Consider the following 23,862-nt stretch of genomic DNA (forward strand, 5'->3'; position numbering starts at 1 on the left):
CTGTCCTTTCTCGCCGCATTCTTTCGTTGGTAATAGCTGTAGTTCAAAACGTGCAGACCCATTAAATAGAAGGGTGAGGTGACGCTCTGCACTTGACGTAATCTTTTCCGTTCTACTCTGCGGCCAGTGGGAACATTCTCGAAGATGTTGGGAGAAGAAAATAAGAGGTATTGCACGTCTTAAGACAGTGTGTGCATTATATGACAAACGTTCTCCATTATCTTGTAAATATGCTAAGTTAAATATAATTCAGGGTGTTGCATCATGCTTTTTTTATGTCTCCCTTAGTTGTGGCGCAGTGACATTTGCATTATGTAGGAATGGCAGCGCATGCGCAATAACACATAATATTATGTTGCAGAACAAGGGTAAAATCACGAGGAAATCGATGTGGGGGAGGGGCACTGGCTAGACATGAGACGAGTACCACTAGTACCATAAAGACAGTTGTAACAAGGGTGCAGTTGTGCGGAAAATCAACATAATTATGTTAATCACGGAGGTGTCTAAAGTATGTCCTCTTCTCTATTTTAGAAATTATGCATTATTGGGCAATTGCTGTAAATTCTTCTTGAGCTGTAAATGTCAAGGTTTGATTAAACTACTGACCAGTCTTTATTCAAATAGAGTTCCTAAGTTTAATATGACTTACAATAGCTTGGCAGTTAAGTATTTATTCAGTTGGGTACTAAACATTGCAATGCAAAACTGTGAGTGTGTGTGTAAACACTGTAGCCATTGCACTAGGCTTGTGTCATCTGTCAAACACAGACACAACGATACATGTATATTTTATTTACACATTACTACTTTTCACTTTAGAAATAGTTCAGTAAGATCAGGGTGCCCAGTCTTTACAGGTCTGCTCTCACACCAAAGCCAGGCCCTGGAGGGGGTTCTGTCAGGCATGTCAGTCCACCTGCTGGCTCACAGGAGAAACGCCCATTCCTGCAAGAAATAAAATCGTTTTACAATATTAACAATCAGTAATTGACAGATATGTATTATGTTTAATATACTCGTAATGACTAAAAGTAATGATGTAGAAATATGATTTTTGAGATCCTAATAAAAAAAGATTGCTTAGTAGTTTATGTGACAAATGAATCCGAAGGATATTCTTACCTGGGGCCAGGTGCTGGGATGGTCCCAGCTTTGAGTTCATCAATGATCTCCTCTATGTCCTTGGGACTAAGGTCCTCCTGAAAACAAGAGGACAGCAAAACATTATCTTTCTATGCATCTGTGGCCTGTTTCATTCCTTACATAGTGCATGCAGTGTATCTAAAAACTCACATAATAGTTGTCATTGATCTGGACCATGGGGGCATTTACACAAGCACCAAGGCATTCCACTTCTATTAGTGAGAACATCTTGTCTGGTGTGGTTTCTCCAACCTTGATGCCTGTGGGAAATTATTAAAGATAGCTTTAGCCTAATATAATTTTGATGATGCATCATCCACCAGGCAGAAGCAAAACAGCCAATCATGAAACACTTTTAAACAGACTACATGTATTTATTATCTTGCTCTAATTGAAAGTCTACATATACTGTATACATACATATTTACATATACCGCTCTGGATAAGAGCGTCTGCTAAATGACTAAATGTATAGACTTAGTAAACATTTGAATGCCAGCAAGTCCTGTTTATTTATATGTTTGCTCCTCATCTTTGTTTATCCTTAATATACATATTAAAATGTTATTCCTCTAATTGCATGTATTTTATTGGGACCCAATGTGAACAGCATGGTTGCTTTCTTACCCAGTTTGTTTTTAATGGCTTCCAGGATGCTGTCAGAGTTACAGAGCATGCAGGGTGTTGTGGTACAGATCTGAATGTGATATTTTCCCACAGGTTGACGAAGGAACATGGTGTAGAACGTTGCTACTTCATACACTCTCATCGGAGGGACTTCAAGAACCTCTGCAACCTAAAATAAAATTTTAAAGTAATTAAATACAAAAGTACAAACAAAACTTGACAAATGTAGGAGTGTGTGTGGTTGGCTACAAATCTGATGAGTCATAATACTGTCATGGTTGACATAATATTCAAGACATAATCTCCTTTTAACTTAAGTCCGGGGTAGTCAATTCTGGGTACCTTGTTCATTGCTGATATCGGGAGCCATCCATTCTGTCTCTGGGCCAGATCCAACACAGGAATGGTGGCAGCTTGCTTGTGTCCTTCTGGGTACATGGAAATAATCGCTTCAATCCGCTAAGGAAGAAAGAAACAAAACTGCTTGTAAACAATTGTGGCGTTGAGAATAGGAAAATAGATAATATGGCCATAGAGTATAATAAGAGGTCATAACATAATTATTTCACATTTCTACTTTGCAAACAAAATAGCAATAGTAGCAAAATAGCATGAACCAATTATTTGAACAATTGCTTCTAATAAAAAACTCACCTTCTTATTCTCATCAGTAAATTCAAATGGAGTATCTGGGTTGTTATCTGGGGTGTCCCTATGCTGAAACAGAAATGACAAAGTATCAGAACAGGTCACTTTCATCAGCCTAAGTACATCCAAAACAAGCATTTCAATGTATCAGTGTATCTAGCAATAGAAAATTAGTTTATTTATAAAAGTAACCTCTGACCATACTGCCCCCTTGTGAACAGGAGAAAGATACAAGTTAGTAGCTCATACTGACAATAACCTACTGCCTCCAGATAATGAGGGGCTCCAAATGATCACACTAATGAGGCACCACTTTTACCAGGGGACTGTTACCATGCCATAGTTCCGCTACCTGCCACACACATGCATGTGAATTTTCCGCTGACACAATATGGTTTTGAAAAAGCAGCAGACCAGAAGGCAGCTAAATCAACAATTGAATTCACCAGGGATTTGAATCGAAAGCATCTATATTGTGTCCAGTCAGAGTGGCTTGGCTTTGCTGCTTGTCTTCTGCACAACACTGAATTCGGCCAGCACCCAATGTATATACTTGGTAATTACTTAAATACTTTTTAAGTATTTTCATATTTTCTAGTATCTGGTGATGGAAGGAGAGCAGACAACTCTAAAGTGGCCACGGTATGCTGCATTTAAAAAACTAACAAATGTCATCAGCAACACTGAACATAATACACTTACCACAAAGATGCCCCCAGCTCCAGCACGGGCTGCGGACCTGTGTAGGCTCCGCACCTGTCTTGCCTGTGATCGAGGAGATAGGACAAGGTGAGTTTCATACATTTTACGAACTCATTCAATCGTACAACATGAACCTCTTGGCGTAACAATATTTGGCTTACATGTACCAGTACATTGATTGGCTTGGTCATCCGGTGCGTGATGTAGGCTCTAGCTAACTACACGGCTTTAATGTGTGGCACTTGTCCGAGATCATACACATCACCACCACCACCACAGGCAGCACACATGTATGTTGACATCCATAAGTAACATAGCATGCACAGCATTAACAGCTGTCGAACATGCAGCATACACAGGGGCATGTCAAATTACCAAATCAAATTCCAGTCTGACTATACCAAATACAAGATACAAAAAAGCCCTATCCGATTATATAGTAATGGTAGATGTGGACTGCCTCGGTTTGAACTGACGTTAGCTTGCTAGCTAATCACTACTAGGCCGCTACAACTTGCCCTTGTGAAGTGTCATGACATGTAATACGGTGTTTAAGAAAACAAACATCTACATAGTTTACTCAAAATATGCACCCTTTAATATACTTACCGTCTGCGATACAGCAGAACGAATAGCCGAAGATAAAAACATTCTCAGATAGCTTGTTTGTCCCGTTCCAGTTTGCCGACACCTACAGGACAGCAATGGCCGACATCAACACAAGTCGATCATCGATTAGGAGGGTCTGATTTACGCAACGTCTGCAGTCTAAGCAATCGACAACAAAGCATTAAACTTTCGGGAATAAAAATGCATGTATCCTAACTTGATAACATGTTTGCTTCTCTTTTGTGCAGTATATATTATTATAACCATTAACTATTGTTTCAATTGTATTTTTTACAATATCGAAATAATGAAACAATACTAATACCATTACATTTAGTAAACTAAATAGAGCGAGAAAATATAACCATATCACTTATGGATGAGTGGGGCACAGAAATTCAGTGCTAATGGACGGGGAACGTCTTTTTTTCTAGGAATACACTACACTCTCTGTACCACCGCTCGGCGTAAATACACAGTATACCGACTACATTCCTCCCACAGAGATTCCTCCTCCTGCTAGCTAAATAATACGATAAACAGACCAGGGTACACCCAACCAATGAAAAGGTGGGAGTGCCAGTGTAAGAATTTCGATTGGTTGCCTGGGAACTAAGCAAACTGGAAGTGACACAAACCATGGGATTAGGGTTGGGCTCTAGACAGACTGCAACTGTTCCTATACTGAGGCCTTGTCGTGCATTTATCTCTGGAGGATAGTCAGATCAGCAGGGTTTCTGGGTTGACCCATTTACCTGTTACTCAAATAAGTTCTACATCTGTCTGTTAACAATGGTTGTCCCTGGATCTCATCATAGAGAGGACAAAATATATCATCCTCCTGAAGACCTGAAAAAGGATGCACATGTGCCTGATTTCTACTCTTATCTTGCACTATACAAAAAGTCAGTTGATGAGCCAGAGGGTAAGTTAGATTACTTGAAAATACTGTGAATCTGCGTTGTGTGTGCATATGTGTGCTTGTGTGTGTGTGCAATCAAAAATGTATTTTCTAAATCACAGTGTTCTGGAGGGAAGTTGCTGCAGAGTTCTATTGGAAAAAACCTGCAACAGGACCAATTCTTCAATATAATTTTGATGTTACTAAAGGAAATATTTATGTCAAATGTATGGAGGGGGCCAAAACCAACATGTGCTACAATGTCCTGGACAGAAATGTGAAAGACAGAAATCTTGGAGAAAAAGTTGCATATTACTGGTAAGTCAGCATGTCTCAACCCAGGGAAAATGACTGTGCACAGCTATGTGAGGCATTTCAGCCATTGTCACTAGCCATAGATCCCAAATAGTGCCCCTTTAAAAGAGAACAGGGCTTACAGGTCTGAGCTCCAGAGAGAAACTGTGATGAGACTGATACAGCATTGCAAAGTACTGGTTTTCCCTCCTACAAGGGGTGAGTGTTTACACATAGCAAACCAGTAGGTTAAACAGCATAGAAAACTACATAAGTAGGCCTAATTACAGTACAAAATATCAGTAATCAAAATATTTGCCACACACCATTAAAAGACAATTATATATTGTCTTTAATTTCAAATACCAGTAGTGTTTCATTCAGCTTCACATCTGGGTTGAATGATCATCGAATCAAAGGTGTGTCTGGTCTCATGCAGATTACCCTACACTCAAAGAGGTGTACAAATTGGTACAATGCAAGTACACTAATTGTTTTGCCACAGTGGTTTTGACAATAGCATACAGATTACAACAACAGAGCTCACAGTGGGGAACCGTATAAAACAGTTCAAAGGATCTTTTCAGTAAGCATGTCCAGCCTGATGGACTTGATTGTTCAGTTTGTTGCAATAGCCCACTGGGGTTGTCCAAACCTGTCAATCTCAAGCAGTTACAATATAAACATTTATTTTCAATAGTGAAATGCATTTGATAAAATAATTTGCTTAAATCAGTAGACAATTCGTTTTTAACAGTTATTGTGGCAATCTTAGTAGAAAAGTAATCCTCTCCTTCCTGCCAAGAGCATTTCTGACTTTGTTAAAATAAATTAGATCAAATTATTCAAGGAAATAGAGCATTTACATTTAGTCATTTAGCAGACGCTCTTATCCAGAGCGACTTACAGTAAGTACAGGGACATTCCCCCAAGGCAAGTAGGGTGAAGTGCCTTGCCCAAGGACACAACGTCAGTTGGCATGACCGGGAATCGAACTGGCAACCTTTGGATTACTAGCCCGATTCCCTCACCGCTCAGCCTCCCGTAGCATTTATATTGCTCATAGCATAGAAACAAAGATGTTTATGAAAGTGTGTAGAACTCTTGGTAATCCCCCCAATGACAAATGATAGTATCGATGGCAGGTAATGAATAATGTGTCTCAGATACTTTTGTGGTTCTGGACTAAAGATACTATCTTGTCAGTAGCCTGTCAGCACTTGGTGCCATGTGCAGTGGCTGATAGACTAAGAGCAAAGGGATTTTCCCTGTGTTGATAGCTGAAATATCCCATGATGTTAAGACTAATACCATATTAGGTAATACAGACATATTTCACAAACAAATTAAAATCAGATCCTGAATTTTAATCCTGATTAAAATCCAGTTTTAAATACTTTCCCAGACCAGAATCAAGGTTTGACCAGGCACACTGCCATGGTTACTTGGTTATTACTGTGTATTGTGCAATTTAGTGCTACATTGCTTATCAAGAAGTTTCCTGACTGGCATCCAAACACAATATAGATAGAGACAATGGCAAGGACCATGCTGCCATGATCATGCCTTAGAAATAATAACTGATTGAAAGTACAATGTACCATAAGGGGAGTTAAGTCTTACATGAAAAAAAGTGTAGTAGATTAAGTTTGATATATTTATTGATTTTTCAGGGAAGGGAACTCTCCTGATCACAGCATGGCTATTACGTACAGTCAGCTGTTAAGTCAGGTGTGCAGGTGTGCCAACGTCCTGAAACAGATGGGTAAGACTTATATCTTTATCAGTGTTGTATAAAAAAATTAAATAAATGAAAAACTATAATTCTCACCATATGTTTCTGAACATTCAAAGCCATGATATTTGTATTTGCCAATGGCATACTAAACCTCTTATAATGAGCCTGTATATGTTTTTTTACAGGAGTCAAGAAAGGAGACAGGGTGGCCATTTACATGCCTATGATCCCAGAGCTGGTCTACACAATGCTGGCCTGTGCCAGGATAGGAGCAGTGCACTCCATTGTAGTAAGTTGCATATTTGAACCTCCTCAACTTCTATTGCATGGGTTTGGAAGATTCACCTGAGTTTCGTGTAGTTTCTATAGCCTATTTTAGCCCTGGAAAAACCTAGCTGTCCAATTGTTCTCCACTTGCTCCTACTGTATCAGCTGTTCATGGCCTGTGAAAATCAACTGGGACTGCACCTGCACAGAAGAGGGACTCTCATTCTTCCCAGGGTCCTTCTCCTCCTGCCAAGGGTTTAAATATGGGTCAGACTATAACTGCCCTCATGCAATTTGAGATGGGATCATTGTAAGCGTGATTCCAGTGAGCCAAATACTATTTTTGTCACTCAACCTCTTGTATCCATGTGGAGAAGTGTTGCAGTTGCAGAGACAATCTGGGAACCTTCAGAGTTAATTTTGATCCAGTATGTGAGGCTATTTTTGTCTGAAGGAATATGACTGACCCCATTACTCCTTGTCCATTGTTCATTTGTGATCCAAAGAATGTCAGATGTCCATCACTGACATCAAACTGAAATGACAAAACTCGTCAAAGTTTGTTGAAGAAGTTCAAAGTTCCACACACAGTGGGACTTGTGATGTTATTAAAGTGAGACTCTGCCTTTTTGGAAACCAAGTACTACTCTAATGAACAGTACAGTAATCTGTAGAAGGACCTGGTTAAATTCTGTATGTGTTTTACAGATTGAGCTGAAATGATGTGTGTGTGTGTGCTTAGTTTGCAGGCTACTCCTCTGAGTCCCTGTGTGAGAGGATCCTGGATGCCCAGTGTTGTATCGTAGTGACGGCAGGTAATACAGAACATGGGCCAGGATAATGCTGGCACCACCCAGCCAGTAGCATGTGGACCTTCCCCCCTTCCCCCCAACTTCCTCACACCACAGTTGTGATAAACCACATTTGAAGCTGTAAAGAGGTTCCTCTGGTGTAACGTGGCCCACTGTTGCAAACAGACCCTCCCAGATGAGGTGATCTCACCTCTTTCTCTCTCTCTCTCTCTCTCTCTCTCTCTCTCTCTCTCTCTCTCTCTCTCTCTCTCTCTCTCTCTCTCTCTCTCTCTCTTGCTCTCTCTCTCTGTCACAGACGGAGTATACAGAGGGCAGAAGCTCATAAACCTGAAACAGATAGTGGAAGAGGCACTGGAGAAGAGCCGGGACAAGTAAGTTCTACAGCCTTTGATATCTATCGTGTCTTTACAACAGCTTGTGTTTACCACAGCCACCTAACCCTGGCAATGTGAGTCATAGACTCGCCACGCACACACACACACACATGCCTCAGTGCTTATCAGCTATTATCTGGGCTGTTGAGGAAAAGGATCGTCTGGTCTCCAAGCTGTGTGGGGTTGCCGGGCAACACGGCGGCATCAGGGAAGTCCCATCTGTTTATTGCCCGTAGCGATGTGTGAAATAACACGTATGTCCATTTCAGAAGAAATACAAGAGGATAAACACCCATAATGTACCCCGTAGCATTCTCCACTATTAGCACTATAAATCAGTAGGGGTTCATCAGTCAGAAATGAGAGATGTCCTAAAATAAGAGTGAACAGGTTATTTTGAACCACATTCTAAAAGATGGTTGATTGACAGGTGTCAGTAGAAACAAGGACTAAAACAGCACTAAAACAGAAATCGCCACTTATGGTTCACTTCTTTTCCCCCATAGAGTGTCCCCTACTGTTACCAGATGCCTGGTTGTGAAAAACCACTCGCTGAGGACAAAGAGCGGAGAAGCCTCAAACAAGCTGCAGATCCCCTGGGATGCGGAGCGTGATGTGTGGTGGGATGAGGTCATGGCAGATGTTTCGGACGACTGTGAGCCTGAGTGGCTGGATGCAGAGGACCCCCTATTCATTCTCTACACCAGCGGTTCCACCGGCAAGCCGAAGGTAAAAACATACAGACACACGCACACGCACGCACACATACCAATCAGCCCATTTGGGAGTGGTGTCTTGTTAATGTTGACTGAGGCTCTTCAATGCCAGTGATTATGTTCCTGTGTGTGTACCGTACAGGGCGTTCTCCACACAGTGGCAGGGTACATGCTCTACACCTCACTGACCTTCAAGTACGTTTTCGATCATCACCATGACGACGTGTATTGGTGTACGGCAGATATTGGCTGGATCACAGGACACTCTTACATCACCTACGGCCCTCTCGCCAACGGGGCGACTGGTGTTCTCGTGAGTAGAACGGAGGCTTATTGCTGCTGTTTATTAGACCTTCTCACTGGTCAAATACTGTGTCAAAGTACACCTCTGATATCATAACCAACATGTCCACATGATGAGGTGAGGTGCGATGATGTTGATTGACGTCATGTGTGTTTGTGTGCGTGTCGCAGTTTGAGGGCTTGCCAGTCTACCCTCATGTGGGCAGGTTCTGGGAGATCATTGAAAAATACAAAGTGACCAAGTTTTACACAGCACCCACAGCCATACGCCTGTTGATGAAGTATGGAAAAGAACCAGTGCAGAAGTAAGAAAACACACTCACACACCACACACACACACACACACCGATACATACATAAATGCACACACATACTGAACATTTTAACAATACTGCACATGGTTACGCAACCACACACATATACACACACACACACAGTGAAACATAATTAGCCCATAGGTGCCATCTGTTGGACAAAAGTAAAATAACACTCTTTCTTTACTTTACTGTTTTCTCTTCAATAAGCTTTTTTTGGTGCTTGTCGGGTAGTATATTAGAGTTGTTCCTTAGCCCTAACATACAGGCATATTTATAAAATGTTGTAATTAAGTAATGTACAACATTAAATAGTAAAGGTTGGCATAATCAATCCTTGAATCTAATAGGTACAATCTGTCGAGCCTGAGGATTCTGGGTACAGTCGGTGAACCCATCAACCCAGAAGCATGGCTCTGGTACTATGAGGTGGTGGGCCAGAGCAGGTGCCCTGTGGTCGACACGTTTTGGCAGACAGAGACAGTGAGTATTGAGCAACATCCCTCTGCAAACAAGGCCAGGACCCTGTTTCTCAATATGCTCATTTTGGCCAATGATTCAGCAAATTCAGGCCTCATCTGGTGTAGCTTGTTAATGAAGCTAGTTTTCTTCTGTACAAAGTAGTCTTCCACCTGCTCACGGTGTGTTTGCCGTGCAACGCTGTGAGCTAGAGGCCTGATCTCTTGTGTAATCATACCTGCAGGGTGGCCATGTTCTGACTCCTCTCCCCGCTGCCACGCCTCTCAAACCTGGCTCTGCTGTAAGTGACAACAACTCTCCTCTCTTCTCTGTTTACATAGGCGCTCCTTGTGCTATTTATACCTACACATAAAGATTGGATGTATTGATGATACATACAATGATTGCATGACTACAGAGCCAGGGGGAGAAGCTGTTATATGCTTGGGTTATTTCACATGTTCCTGATGTACAGACTTGCCTGGTCAGGTCTTTAGTATTGGATTTGAAGAAACAGTCAATGCTTCAATCCCATAAAATGAAGGTGTATAAAGTCTGTATCAAAGTGTTTTTTTTTTTTAATCTCTCAGACATTTCCTTTCTTTGGGGTGGAGCCCACCATTTTGAATGAGCATGGGGAGGAGCTGGAGGGGGAGGCTGAGGGCTACCTGGTCAGTACAGTTTTGTTTTCATTCAGGAGCACCATCCTAACATTTTTTATTATGACACAGTCTTTCTTAATGAGAGTCTTTCAATATTCCTACAGCTCAGTGTTTGTGTATAAAGTTGTCCTTGTGGCCCTGCAGGTGTTCAGGCGACCCTGGCCTGGTATTATGCGTACTGTGTATGGAAACCAAGAGCGGTTTGAGAACCAATACTTCAAGAAATTTCCAGGGTTTTATGTAACTGGCGATGGTAGGTCTCTTTAGCCACTTCTGATAAACAACTTTATCTGTACATCAGACACTTTCTTTTTTATTGAATAGGCAAATTTCTGACTAAATTTACTCATGTTTTTGCATGCCACTGTTTGTTCTTTGACAGGTTGCAGACGGGATAAGGATGGCTACTACTGGATCACAGGCAGAATAGATGACATGCTAAATGTGTCAGGTAAACCTCAGGCGGTGAGCCTTCTAGTGAGAGTCGACTATCTACTACAGTGCGAGTCTGTGTCAACCCAGTGGCGTGTTTTTCCCTCCAGGCCACCTGATGAGCACAGCGGAGGTGGAGGCAGCCCTGACCAAGCACGCGGCTGTGGCGGAGGCTGCCGTAGTCAGCCGGCCTCATGTGGTAAAGGGCGAGTGTCTCTACTGCTTCGTCACCCTCAAAGACAGCAGGGAGTTCAACCACAAACTGGTGGAGGAGCTGAAGGGACTAGGTAACTAGGAGTTACACTTGATTAAAGATGACGAGTTGGCGTTGACTTTTAAGACGCCGGACATGCTTTCATATTGTCGCCTGCTTCATTTTTGATTTCAGTGAGAGAGAGAATTGGGCCCATCGCCACACCAGACTTCATTCAGAATGCTCCAGGGCTCCCAAAGACTCGCTCTGGTAAGTGGCCAACAACAAGAGGAAACAAGACATCGCTGAGTATCAGCCTTGTCGTTTATCGGGACCTTGTTTGTCAACAGGTAAGATCATGAGGCGAGTCCTGAGGCAGATCGCCCGGAACGAGAAGGATCTTGGCGACCTTTCAACCCTGGCGGATCCCAAGGTAGTGGAGGTACTCTTCAGTCAGCGCTGCGAGGCAGCAGCGTGAGGCATCAACACAGACCCTCGCTCTGCTCTGGTGCTGATGGATAGATTTCCCTTTGTGCCGGTCCCAGATCAGCCTCAGGGTTGTTGTATGCAGACAATATGCAGACAATGTTATTGAGGGATGGGGTCTGGGCTGGAGATCAGGGGTAGGTTCATCTATGTAGGAAAGCCAATGGAATACTAGTGCAATGAGGAAGCTGTTGAGAATCAAATCCCAGCTCAGGTTGTGCATTCTGTTTTCTACTGTTTTAACTGTCACGACCCTTAGTAAATGAGATCTGTTGATAGGAAGATGTCAATGCCAGATCATCATTAACAACACAATGTGGATTCACATGGTAGACAAGCTGCTTTGCACAGTTCCGTATATAGTTTGTATTTTACATGTTGATGTATATTTACAGTTGGTTTCTGTGACCTAAAAATTAAATTGTATAACAAATGATCTATTCTAGGTAATAAAATAATCATAAACACTTTTGACGTCAGAAAGAGGCTGATTTGATTTTAGAATCTCAAAGATGCCCCCTTGTGGTTAAACCAGTGCTGTTATCGACCAGTACAGTGGAAGCGTCTGTCTCTCTGTTGTCTGCAGTGGAGGAACATCTGGCTTTGATAATCTGACCAGGCCTGTAGGGAGTAACTATTAGAAGGAGAGGAAAAGAGATAGAAGAGAGGGAGACAAATACCTTATCTCAATGCATCCTGGATTTGTTGGAGCTGAAATCACAAGCCTTTGTTTTTGAGATGACATCAAAGAGCCACAGAAGTTACTTAGGTCATTATTTCTCTTGTTTTATCTCGCAAACCCAGACCAACAAACACACACACATCGTCCCACTGAGATGTGAAGATCCGCACTCTCTGCAGTGTTGTTGTCACGAGTGACACGGGGAGGGGACAGCAACACTGTGTTATGTCATCGCCTCATGAGGTGTGGTTGCTACGACGATGGTCGCCTTGTCACCCCTCTCCAGTCCTTACTAAAGTCTGCCAGAGGTTTCCTCTGGGAGGATTGTGCACCATCCGTGTTAGTGGCCGCAGGATCAGCTGTCATGTTCTCCTCTCTGTCCCCCCGGGGGGCTGCGTTCCAAACACCTGCAGCACAGAACGTTGCGCAATCAAGTCTCATGACATGTTGTGTTATTGGCCTTTTAAAAAAAGAAGGTGATGACTGATTTATGGGAAATATATGTGGAATCTCTGAGTTGGTTGATTGAATCAGGGATTCACCCGGCACAAGGCGCAACAACCAGGATATAAAGCCACATTGATGATCCAGTGCTTGTGTCAGGTTGGGTGATTTCATGAAATAAACAGTTCCGTATATTCTTCAAGGCTTTAGTATATCAGTTTGTTTACTGCATGCAGCCCTTTTCGTTTTGACAGTGCACACCATATCATAGTGTATATATTATGTATGAGAGACAGCCTGGCCACAGGGGTTGTTTGAAGTGCCCTCTATTGGTGTAAAAACCTCCTGTGTTCCTCAGCCAGCTGATTGTCACTCTACGAGATCAAGAACAACGCAAAAAAACTCCTTGTTTCACTTGACATGAGCTATTTCAAATTCAAGAGTTTGTGTAATCAAGCCAGCCAATCAAGCCAATCACAAACAAAGCTTGCCCATGCTGACATGTTTGTCATTCAGGGAGATCCTAAAAAATAATAGCTGATCACCTATTTTGTGCAATACCTGAGAACATCATGACAGCAAAGCTATTTATCTACATCTTCATACAAGTAAAGCTACATATTGTATTCACTGTCAAGCAAAAAGAAGGAGAGACTCAGCTTTATCCTGTAAAGCATCCTTACCCCACCCCCCCACGCCCCAACCAGCCCAGCACCCAAAGGATTATGGACCCAAATCCTTCGCATTGTGTATGATATGTCACAGGCTCAGAGATAGAGCCCCTGTCTTTCTCCTTCAGCCTCCATCAGCTGCGCTGGGACCTGCTCCGCAACGCCTTGCCCGGGCATAAGACCCGCTGTCTGGGAGGGAATGATTGTATGCGTGTGTGTCTGTAGGTGTGTGTGTGAGGGCTTGGTGAACTTTGGGCAGCACATTCACAGCTAATTAGCTGCACTAGCTACACAAAGGGCAAGTCAAAGGAGGTAGCAAATGGATGGGCTTTGTAAGTCAGTTTGAGTTTTTTCCTTTCAAAAGGTGGCAGATGGCATAACTGAAATCCACAGTCACAGTGAGCCACTTGATCTTATTTCTTCAATGTTTACTTTCATGTAACGAATATATAGTATTCAGAACCATCTTCAATACCGTTTGTGTGACATTGATTTTTAATACACATAAACAAATATTTGCTTTTCCCAAAAATGACATCTGCTTGTAGGAGCAGAAACATTTGTCTGATGAACAGGCCAGCTTCTGTCTACAACAGTTTAATTCATGGTTTAAGCCATCTCTCCTCTTTTACAATGGAGCTCTCTGTTTTGTCATACAATTGCATCTTTCTTATGAAGTGAAAATCCCAAAACTTGACACCCGGCCCTTGCCATGCTCTCTTCATACAAACACCGTACACAAGTTTCAGGACAGAACCAAGGGAGCTTTTCTACACAGAATGACACAAGTGAAGTGCAGGGGACCCAGAGGGCCTCCAGGAAAAGTCTTCTCTCAAAAGGAATTCTCATCAACCCCAATCTCTGCCTCCTGGATGGAGCCTGAGCTTTTTGTGGTGTTGGCATGACAACCCCTCAGCTAATCACATAGCCAAAGCGGTTGTGTTGTTTTGTCAGTTGGAGTTTTTTTGCACACAGCTGCAGGGTGGTTTGTGCGTTCTTTTTGAGCTATTTTGACAAAAGGTTCATTCAACACAAAAGCTCTAAACCGTTAAACATTCTACAAATCCATAATGAGACAGACCGAATTGGAAGAAAACTGAAATAGAAACAAAAACGACAAAATACACGCACACTTATACAATGTGATTGTAAACAGTGAACAACAGATTGTCTTTTATCACAGATCCCGGCGGTGTCTTCAGACTACAATGGTAAACCCCTTTCACACGATGGAAACAAAAAATAGGCCTCATATGTCACCTGAAACCAACAGAGATTTGGAAACATGGTGTATCTAACTTTATCATTTGGAAGAAAAGATGTCAAGACCACTATGTTGCATTATGCATCACTTTGAGACAAGAGGAAATGTTTTACATTTTTCAATATGTTTTAAAGTTAGAGAAGATGTCTTCACAAATGCTCCCTGTCATTTACACATACTTCTGCACGGTTCTAATCCAATATCTCAAGCAATAATCATGACTGCATTTTAAATCTGGAAACACATCTAAATCCCTCTTGATCTATTTGTTAAACAATTTATTCGGATAGTTTAATATCAACATAAGTCACAGACTGAAATAAAATCGAATTAGAATTAGATAGTGTTAACAGGGGCTAATGTGATGTATTCAGTGAGTGGCAGATTCCTATTTCATGCTGTCATCTTAGTAACTGCTGAAAGAGATGTGTCTGTAGCTGGGAATGTTCGTGTCCCTCAATCGTAATTACAGGGCAGAAGGAATAATCCTATGAACAGCAAACCAAGAAAAATGGTTGCTGTTAAATAACAACCAGTTATAGATTAGCATCTTTATTTATCTAATCATGAACTGAAAAGACACAGGGTCTGAGGACAAGTGGCCTAATTCACTTTTTGCTTCTTATCTTTTAATGGGGTCTTACTAAAGTGGATTTGGCTTCACAAATCAGTATTTAATTTATGGGATTAAATATGTAAAGTAGAAATGAATGTTGTTGGAAATAAATCGAAATGCAGTTTAATCACATTTTATGTGGTAGTTTAGAGTTGGTTAGTTTGTCTGTTCAGCTATTTGCTTTCAGTTTTGCATAAAAAAATGCCACCAACTCTGCAGAGGGGCAAAATGAATGACTAATTTTGAGACAGACATTTTGAGACATTTTGACCAAGTGACCAAAGTGACACCAAACTCTCAAAATGACCTTCAAAATCAACCCTTCTGTCAGCAATATTGAGAAAGGTGACAGGTAGTGTGTCATCTCTCCCAATACAAAGTCCTCCATAGCCTGCAGTAGATATAGATCCAGATTCACCCCACCCCAGTAACGGTATAGATTTAGTTCAATCCTGTCTGACCTTGTAGAAATGGTGAAGAGGAAACCTTCCTGATTCCTGTGCACTCCCTGGTGTGCTGTGAGCGTTCTAGACCAATCATGTGCTGTGTGATGTGATAGGAGGGCAGCCTGAGAGCTGTGTGATGTGATAGGAGGGCAGCCTGAGAGCTCTGTCTATCCATCGGTCTGAGCACAGATTCACCGCTCGGTAAATTATTCAGATGCTGCTTCCTGCTCTCCCTCCATGTTCCTTGGGTTGACCTGCTCGGAGCCATCAGCATCTCAGCTGGAGACACATCAATTATTAACCCTAATAACTCCAGGAAAGGTAACCCCTGCAGCTCTCTGTCTTCTTTCTGTCTGCCTCTCTATTTCTCAGACACACTCCCTTTGGTGGCTTCATGTTCACCAATGAAAAGTCACAAGTACTAGACGTGAAATCAATCATCCCTAGCAGTCCTATTGATTTCTGGAATAGGCATGGCGATGGTAGGACCCTCTTTGGTGAGGAATTTTTAGAGTCATAATATATAATGAGTCGAACGTGAAAGTGTACTTCACACTCTCCATTCTCCTATTCCACCCTTGGTGAGGTATGTGCAGCATGTCAGGCATTATACAGACAATGTAGCACATGACACAAAGACTGGGTCCTTCAGGGGACATCGTCTTCCCCTTCAGGTTCCCTGTGACTGTTTTCTCTTCCAATCCAAGTCATCCTGTGGTCTACACTGTAATCCACACACACACAAAACATCCCACAGACCTTTTAAACCATCCCCCAAACTAAAACCTGTAGGATTGTCTTTGGAGCTTTATGATATAGTGCTGTTGACCTACAACATTTCCATGTGGAACTCTAAGCCAGTCTTACCCTGTTATTTCTTTCCATTTAATCTTTTATCTAACAAACTTGCCTGCTCGGAGATGGTACAAAACAAATGTCAGAGCAAGACTTGTAAATACACATTCATGTTTATTACCAATTAGACTATTGACTTAGACTTTTAACATAGACTCTTGTTTAAAACATTCATTTTTTTACAATCCCGTTTTTCTTTGTTAAAGAAAAACCTGATCCTATTCCATAGTGACAACTGTACAAAGACAGTATAATAGATTGATAATTTAAAAATTTGTGTTTTTACTTTAGTCAATGCAAATTAAAGGACAACAAAAGGATAAATCAAGTGTACATTCACAATGTTCTTTTTTTCTTCATACATTGAGCTCAGTGATGATCAGTAACGACAGCATTTCTGTACATGCACTCAAGTGCTAGTTCAAAAGGCATGCAAATATTTGACAGATATTTGTACAACTGCCTTCCAAATATGCATAAGGTTATTCAGTTGTAATTTTCCCTTATCTAAGTGTTTGTACAGTTTAACATTCATTTGAACAAATAAATAAATAAACACATCAACATCTTAATTGACATCATGTGTCCCTGCTTCCGTAGAAAGAGTCTTGTCTCCTCAAGATACAACTGAATACTCTTCATTCAAGCTTCAAAGGCTGGGAAAAGCAATTAAGGTAACATGTTCAACGTAAGAAAATAGCATTAATATGGATTGTTGGCAGAATAAACTAGTGCATTGTACTAAATGTCCAAATAAACAAAAAGAAAGATAACGTGTAAACAGACAAAAACTGTGTAAACCTTTATGTTTGGACAAGTACAGGATCAGATCTATAGTTTTCCTCTAGAGTATCCTGAAAAATAGTTGTACAGTAATTGAAATACACTTCCTGCATACATGTATTGCATACATATATACACACACACATACAGGCCTATGAATAACTGTGTGTACAGGCACCTCTTATGGATTTTGTTGTTGTTGTCATTGTTGTTACAGTACATTCCAGGTTCTCCACAAAGAAAGTTCTGGGTTCTTTGTCCTCATTGGTCAGCTGGTGCTACTGGATCTCGACCCCTTCCTGTCCCTCCTGAGTCTTCCCGAGTGGGATCTGAGGTAAGAGGTCTGTTTAGGCTCCGACAGGAGAGCAGGTAGAGGAGGAGACCCGTCAGAGGAGGACCTGGCGGTCATGCTGGAGAGTTGTCCGCTCCTGGCTCCTCCAGCTCCAGTATTGTCTTACTGGTCCCTGGGAAGGTGAACCTCCGCTCTGCGCCCTCAGACCACCGGGGGGAGGAGGAGGGGGAGTGGGCCGCCCAGCGGGAGGGAGGGCGGCGGTTGGCAGGTCGAGCAGGTCTCAGGAAGCAGGACTCCAGGGGCGGGGCCACAGGAGAGCGGGGTAGGTCCTTCCAAGGAGAAGATTCCGTGTTAGATAAGAGGAGACAGAGACATCTTGAATTCAATCATCCATTTTACACATTTTGAAGACAGTAGATGCATATATTAATATAAAAAATATTTATCGAGATGTAAGATAAGAAACAAAAGTGAAACAGAGGACCGGAACATAACCAATTCTAAGGATGAGAAAAATGAATAGGAACATAAATAATGGACCAAAGCACAATAAGATGTGACAGAACATAGTAGATGAGGCAGTGTCATTCTGTCCCTCACATAGTGATGTCACAGTGTGACTGGGTGAACGATCACACGGCAAACACTCACTCCATCGCCCCAGTTTAAAATTAGTTCATTTTCTCCAGGCATCAGATTTCATTGGAGGGTTGGGGGAAATCAAATCTAGTTCCTCTAAAAATACACAGTTACAGTAAGAGTAGCGAGGGAGGATTGGCTTGAGAAAGCTGGAACTTGGAGAATGGAAAGGCAGAAAAAAGAAAAAGGTGTTCTAGACGAATGACCTGCAGTGATGAAGCCTTTGTTTCCAATTGTAAACAAGCAATAACTGTTAATACCAAGTGATGTCATTAAGTGTCAAAATCCATGCACCATTCATGTAGACTACGACGAGACAACATCCAGTTAGGTATCCCTCTGAAAACAGCACATGACCAAACCATGATGCTGCTTTCATCTCCCTGATTAACCCCTAGCTACGCATGCAGCCATGTTAAGTCTGAAACACTTAAACATTCAGTTAACCCATTTCACAACAGCCCACAGAGGTGAGATCAGTAAAGGCAGACGAGGAATGGGAGGTGTTAGCTCAGTCTTCACCAGTCTGGCTGGAAGGTTTGTTAGTGTGTGAGGAGGAGGAGGAGGAGGGTTGGGGAAAGAACTGTAAAAGGGGGAGGAGAAAAGCACACACTGTAGCCACATACACGCTATGCCAGAAACCTTACAGTCTGTACATTAGCAAACACAGAGACAGAGCAGCCAGTGGAACCTACTAGAAACACAGTGGGGGTCATGTTAGAGGTTGAAAGTCTGGCGATGCACACCACCCCTGAAAGGACAACCACCTTTCATGAGGAGTGTGCTGCTCCAAATGTGAAAGACTGTCCTAAAGAGTCATTTCCCTTTGTGATACTTTTTATTTTATTTGAAAGAACGTTTATTTTATTTTTTTCATTACCATTCAAATATCTTTTAGAAGATATTGATACAGTTGCATCATTAAAATGTATGAAATATGGTAAGAATCCCTAGCACACAAATGAGTGACTCTTTGGGTCTCGTAAGCTGAGTTTGTGATCTTGAAAAGAAGATGATCAATACACAATAAATCAAGCATGCATTAAAACATTAACACAAACAAATGTATGACCATCACAACGATACACATTTAGACCACCCTCTATGGCTTCACACACTGTCTGTTGTCATCCTGTGAGGCATGCACTGATGAGGGGGTGACGTGAGAGTTCCATGTGACCTGTGAGCCCACACCTGAGGGTCAAAGGTCATATAGGACAAGAGGAAGAGGAACTTACATCACGGAGACAAGCAGAACTAGAGTCCCCAGGGAGCAGTTAGTATGACAGTGTGGTTCTAGATTAGAACAAACAGACCGTGGTAGAAAGAGAAAGACGAAGAAGAAGAGAGTTAGAAATGTTTATCAGCGGGATAGAGAAGGGAGAAGAGAGGAAAACAGGATAAGGCCGGTATCTTACAGACAGGGAGAGTCATTGAGCTTTAAGGCCATTGACCACAGCTGGCAGGCCACACACAAGGCAATAAATCTACAGTGGTCCCCTTCACTGTTAACATAGAACAAAGAAAAATGGTGACCTCACCTCACTACCTATTAAAGAGGAATCAATTCAACGGCATTCATTTCCACCCCCCTCTGAATGCTCATGTCGATTGTTCAGGAGAATCACGATCTGTTGCTCTCCAACTAATCAAAGGCTAAACTCAAACAACCCTTTCACACCCATTCAACCCTAATCCAGACTAATCTAATCCCACACTGCCATCTCACCAGAGGGAGAAGCAGCTCAGCTACAGCTTTCTTTACATTCAAACAATCGACATACTGCACAGTCATAATATAATGTCATGTTTTCATTGAGCAGATGCTTTTATCAGAAGCGACATTCAGCACAGGGGGATTTGAACCTGTAACCTCCTGAGCTGTAGGCAAGTGGTCTAAAAACTGGTTCCACATACCCTTTAAATGTACTGTACCATCATAACCCCTTATTATTATTATGATACCACATGACTCTTAACCTGCTTGCTGGACAACCTAATCCATCTATTGACTTCTGCTTTAAAGGAACGATGCAAGATTAAACCCAACACTATTTCTCTCAGTCCAACCATAGAAGGTCCCTCTATCCTGGTAATGCATGTGCTGCATAACTCGTAACATTCCTCCATCAATCAATCAGCACTAGAAAAACGATTAGCTACGTGGGTCTGTCCAGGCGTTCATCCATCATAGGTCATCAATAACCACAGTGATTCTACGAGGTCAGCTGAACGGGAGGTGGGTGATAGCTGCAGTATGGTAGTCATAGAAGGAGCATCGGTAAGAGTTCCAGCTATGGTTAGCACGCTACCGTGAGCACAGAGAGAGAAAAAAAAGATATAGAGTGTACTGTAAGGAAAAACGTGATAAAAAATATTATAACGTTACCAGAGGTCACTCAATGTTTTCGATCTGAGAAAAAAAACATGAGGATGGGGTTACGCTTCACACATTGACACCGCCTTGCTGTGGATAAGGTCTTGAATCTGGTATGTTGGTTTAAGAACACTCTTTTCAGCCCATTGGATGTCTCTAACCAATACTTGAAGCAATTTGAGTATTTGGCTCAAACATGAAGTATTTTACCTCAATACATCCAGCTTGTCCTCTGTCCGGCTCTCCCTGCTTGGCATCTCTGCTGAGGCTGCCGCCCTGGAGCTTCTTGTCCTCCTTGAAGCTCTGCTCCAGCAGCTTCTTGTTGAGGATGCGCGCCGTGTTCTCTGCCAGCGTGTAGCCCGGAGGGGCCGACAGGTCCTGGCGCACGCTCACCACCTCGGGGGTCCTCTCCCCCTGCGTCTCCACAACCAGCTGCACGGGGCTGGGGGAGCGGCCCCTCACTGTCCTCAGGAACTCCTGCACTGCCCCCAGGGACCTGGCCTCTGCGGGGCCCCCAGGACCACCTGGAGGGCCGGGTTCAGCTGGCCTGGAACGGCTAGGGGACTTGGTGAACTTCGGCGGGGGGTCGTAGGCCACCGGGGTGTGGTCGATGATGTTGAAGAGGCTGGAGAGGCCGTCGTTGATGCTGGTGTGGACGGGGCTGTCTCTAGTGGTGGTGGAGCGCGCCCAGGCGGACTCGCTGTTGCCCTTCTGGGGGGTGGTGGGGGTGGGCGAGCGCGCGGTCGTTGGCAGGTCTGCCTTGCTGGAAGTGGAGAGCTTGCGCTGGAGCTTGGGGGAGCCCCACTTGGGGGAGCAGCAGGGCCTCTCGAACTTGTTCTGGACCACGGGGGAGTACTGGATCTTCCTCATGCTGCGGGAGGGCGAGGAGATGGGCGTGGAGCCGCCCCCCTTGGGCGTGAGGCAGCGGTGGGGGCTGCTGGTCAGGTTCCTCAGCACGTCCGTCTGCAGGCCCACGCTGATGGTCTGGGTGGTCTGGGTGCCTCGCGTGGTGAAGCCGTTGGTCTGGCACGCCGTGTCGCGCACCTGCCGCGTCTCCGGGCGCTCGGGGCCCGGGCTGGAGCGGATGGCGTTCCGCACGGAGTACGCCACCTCCTTCATGTCGTCGCTCAGGTTTCGAGACAGCTGCAGCTCCAGAGAGGAGGCATAGCTCACTGTGGGGCACAGCGGGGGGCGGTCTGCAGGGGGCCGCAGACCCCCTGCCTCCAGGAGCTCTTTGTGATGCCGGGGGAGCTCACAGGGCCACCTCCCACTGCCAAACACCTCGTCGGGCCCCCCTGCCCCAGGCTCGCCCGCACCTCTGCCTTTTGTCCCTTTAGCGTAGAGGAAGTCCGACTCGGGGGTTGCAGGACGGTGGGCGGCGCCTGGTCTGGTGGGGCTGCGGTGGACGTGGACCCCATGGTGATCGCCCCCTGCAGCCCCCGCTCCATTACCACGGATGGGGGACCTTTGGCAGTGCTCGGGGCTGCTCAGGGTGTTGGTGGTCAGGGTGGCGCTGGTGGTGAGGAACCAGGAGGCTGGCTGGAATGGTTCCGAAGGAGGCTCTCCCACCCGGCCCTCCCCTGGCCTCTCTCCCCAGGCCTCCAGGGCAGAGGGGGAGGGAGCCGAGGGGAAGTCCCAGCCCTTGCTGTTAAACTCCTCAATGTACTTGAGGTCGTCAGGGGACAAAGGAGGGGTGACGTCGTCCTGGCCTCTGTCACCGTGACGACTCTTGTCAGGGAGGAAGGGAGAACTGTCCATCAGGCGCTGGAAATCACTCATGGAGCAGACAGACTTGGCCCTGTATGGAGACACGAGAGACACAGCAGCTTTACAGCTGGGTCATCACACACAGATGTGTGAATATTATTAGGTTCTACTATTGTGGTGCTCTCTCACCACATTACAGATATTAAACTGACTGTGAGCAGCTCGGGATACAGTATGTCACAAGGCTTTTGTCTGGTCGAATAAAGAAACTGAAACAGATGTTAAATCATGTCTGCTTTCAAAATGCATAGTAATACATTTCATGAGGGATCAGGATCACTTTAAACCGATTGAATAATTCAACGGCAGGTTGAGTTTACTTAGATTACAGCCTCTCCAAAAAGAGAAGCTTTCACAAAGATCCCCAGGGAGTTTCAAGTCCCTTCTAACCCTAACCCTTCTAGCCCTAACCCTTCTAGCCCTAACCCTTCTAGCCCTAACCCTTCTAGCCCTAACCCTTCTAGCCCTAACCCTTCTAGCCCTAACCCTTCTAGCCCTAACCCTTCTAGCCCTAACCCTTCTAGCCCTAACCCTTCTAGCCCTAACCCTTCTAGCCCTAACCCTTCTAGCCCTAACCAACACAAGCCAACCTTTTACCCAAAGGAGTCACACAGTATGTACTACAAAGGGAGCATTGTACTACAGCCCCAAATGCTATATTACACTTAACACATAATCAATTCTCAGAACACAAAGTTGCTGTATGAATGATGGCCACACTCACCTGAGGAGGCTCCCAGAGCCTATATCTTCCTCCTCAAAGGCAGACTGAGCCTCCATGTCTGATATCTCATTAAGGGCCTGCTCAGAGGATCAAACACAAACACCATTACAGCCAAACACTGGACAATCCTCCCGACCTCAATCCTAATTCTCACTGTGTCATGCTATGCTGCAGTCCAGCAGTGTTACAGACCAAGCCTCACCTCTTTCACACAGGGGAACCTCTTCTCACTCTCCAGTCTGGAGGGTAGGGGGACCTCCAGCCCACTCAGGGGGTCCAGCGACAGAGCATCCAGGAAGAGGTTCTCCGTGGGCCCTTTCAGCCTCACCACAGCCCCCTGCTCCCCCAGCACGGCCTCCGAGTCCGAGTGGGATCGCGTGGGTATGACAGGGGCAGGGCCGGTGGCCGGACAGGGGGAGCGAGGGGAGTGGGGTGACCGGGGGGGCTTACAGGGGCTGTCCTGGGGTGAGAACAGGCCCCTGTGGCCCACCCCATCTTTGACATCAGCGGGTGAGCCCTCTGTACGGCGGACATTCACCTCTCTCTGTAACTGTGAGAGAGATGAGACCAGAGGAGAGGTAGGAAGGACAGGAAGGGTAGACGGTTAACAACTTCATTA

General features: G+C 44.1%; 3 protein-coding genes across 4 annotated transcripts in view; 1 reads left to right on the forward strand and 2 right to left on the reverse strand.

Annotated features, from left to right (window-relative positions):
* Positions 1-779: 779 nt before the first annotated feature.
* ndufv2 (NADH:ubiquinone oxidoreductase core subunit V2) lies at positions 780-3,872 on the reverse strand. Its single transcript, XM_067253799.1, has 8 exons — positions 3,733-3,872; positions 3,124-3,186; positions 2,428-2,490; positions 2,116-2,232; positions 1,774-1,942; positions 1,297-1,406; positions 1,126-1,202; positions 780-948 (listed from the first exon to the last, which is right to left on the reverse strand). The coding sequence occupies exons 1-8, from the start codon at positions 3,772-3,774 to the stop codon at positions 855-857; spliced, it is 735 nt and encodes a 244-aa protein (XP_067109900.1). The 5' UTR covers positions 3,775-3,872; the 3' UTR covers positions 780-854.
* Positions 3,873-4,437: 565 nt separating this feature from the next.
* On the forward strand, positions 4,438-12,149 carry acss2l (acyl-CoA synthetase short chain family member 2 like). The gene is made up of 17 exons (XM_067252897.1): positions 4,438-4,657; positions 4,756-4,951; positions 6,601-6,692; positions 6,851-6,954; positions 7,675-7,747; positions 8,040-8,115; positions 8,625-8,847; positions 8,977-9,147; positions 9,309-9,442; positions 9,802-9,934; positions 10,155-10,211; positions 10,501-10,581; positions 10,717-10,825; positions 10,955-11,023; positions 11,115-11,291; positions 11,393-11,467; positions 11,548-12,149. The coding sequence occupies exons 1-17, from the start codon at positions 4,525-4,527 to the stop codon at positions 11,673-11,675; spliced, it is 2,031 nt and encodes a 676-aa protein (XP_067108998.1). The 5' UTR covers positions 4,438-4,524; the 3' UTR covers positions 11,676-12,149.
* Positions 12,150-16,804: 4,655 nt separating this feature from the next.
* The window catches only part of LOC136959420 (microtubule cross-linking factor 1), a 32,891-nt gene continuing 25,833 nt past the window's right edge, over positions 16,805-23,862 (reverse strand). Inside the window, exons 11-14 of one of the 2 annotated variants that reach the window (XM_067253750.1) lie at positions 23,446-23,793; positions 23,244-23,320; positions 20,963-22,586; positions 16,805-18,065 (exon numbers count right to left, since the gene is read on the reverse strand). In XM_067253750.1, the coding sequence (XP_067109851.1) occupies positions 17,850-18,065; positions 20,963-22,586; positions 23,244-23,320; positions 23,446-23,793 (2,265 nt within the window). In that variant the 3' untranslated portion in view covers positions 16,805-17,849. The remainder of the gene's footprint in view (positions 18,066-20,962; positions 22,587-23,243; positions 23,321-23,445; positions 23,794-23,862) is intronic. The other variant, XM_067253751.1, reaches the window with a different exon arrangement.

The sequence above is a fragment of the Osmerus mordax genome, chromosome 16, assembly GCF_038355195.1.
Source record: "Osmerus mordax isolate fOsmMor3 chromosome 16, fOsmMor3.pri, whole genome shotgun sequence".
Taxonomy (NCBI): Eukaryota; Metazoa; Chordata; class Actinopteri; order Osmeriformes; family Osmeridae; genus Osmerus; species Osmerus mordax.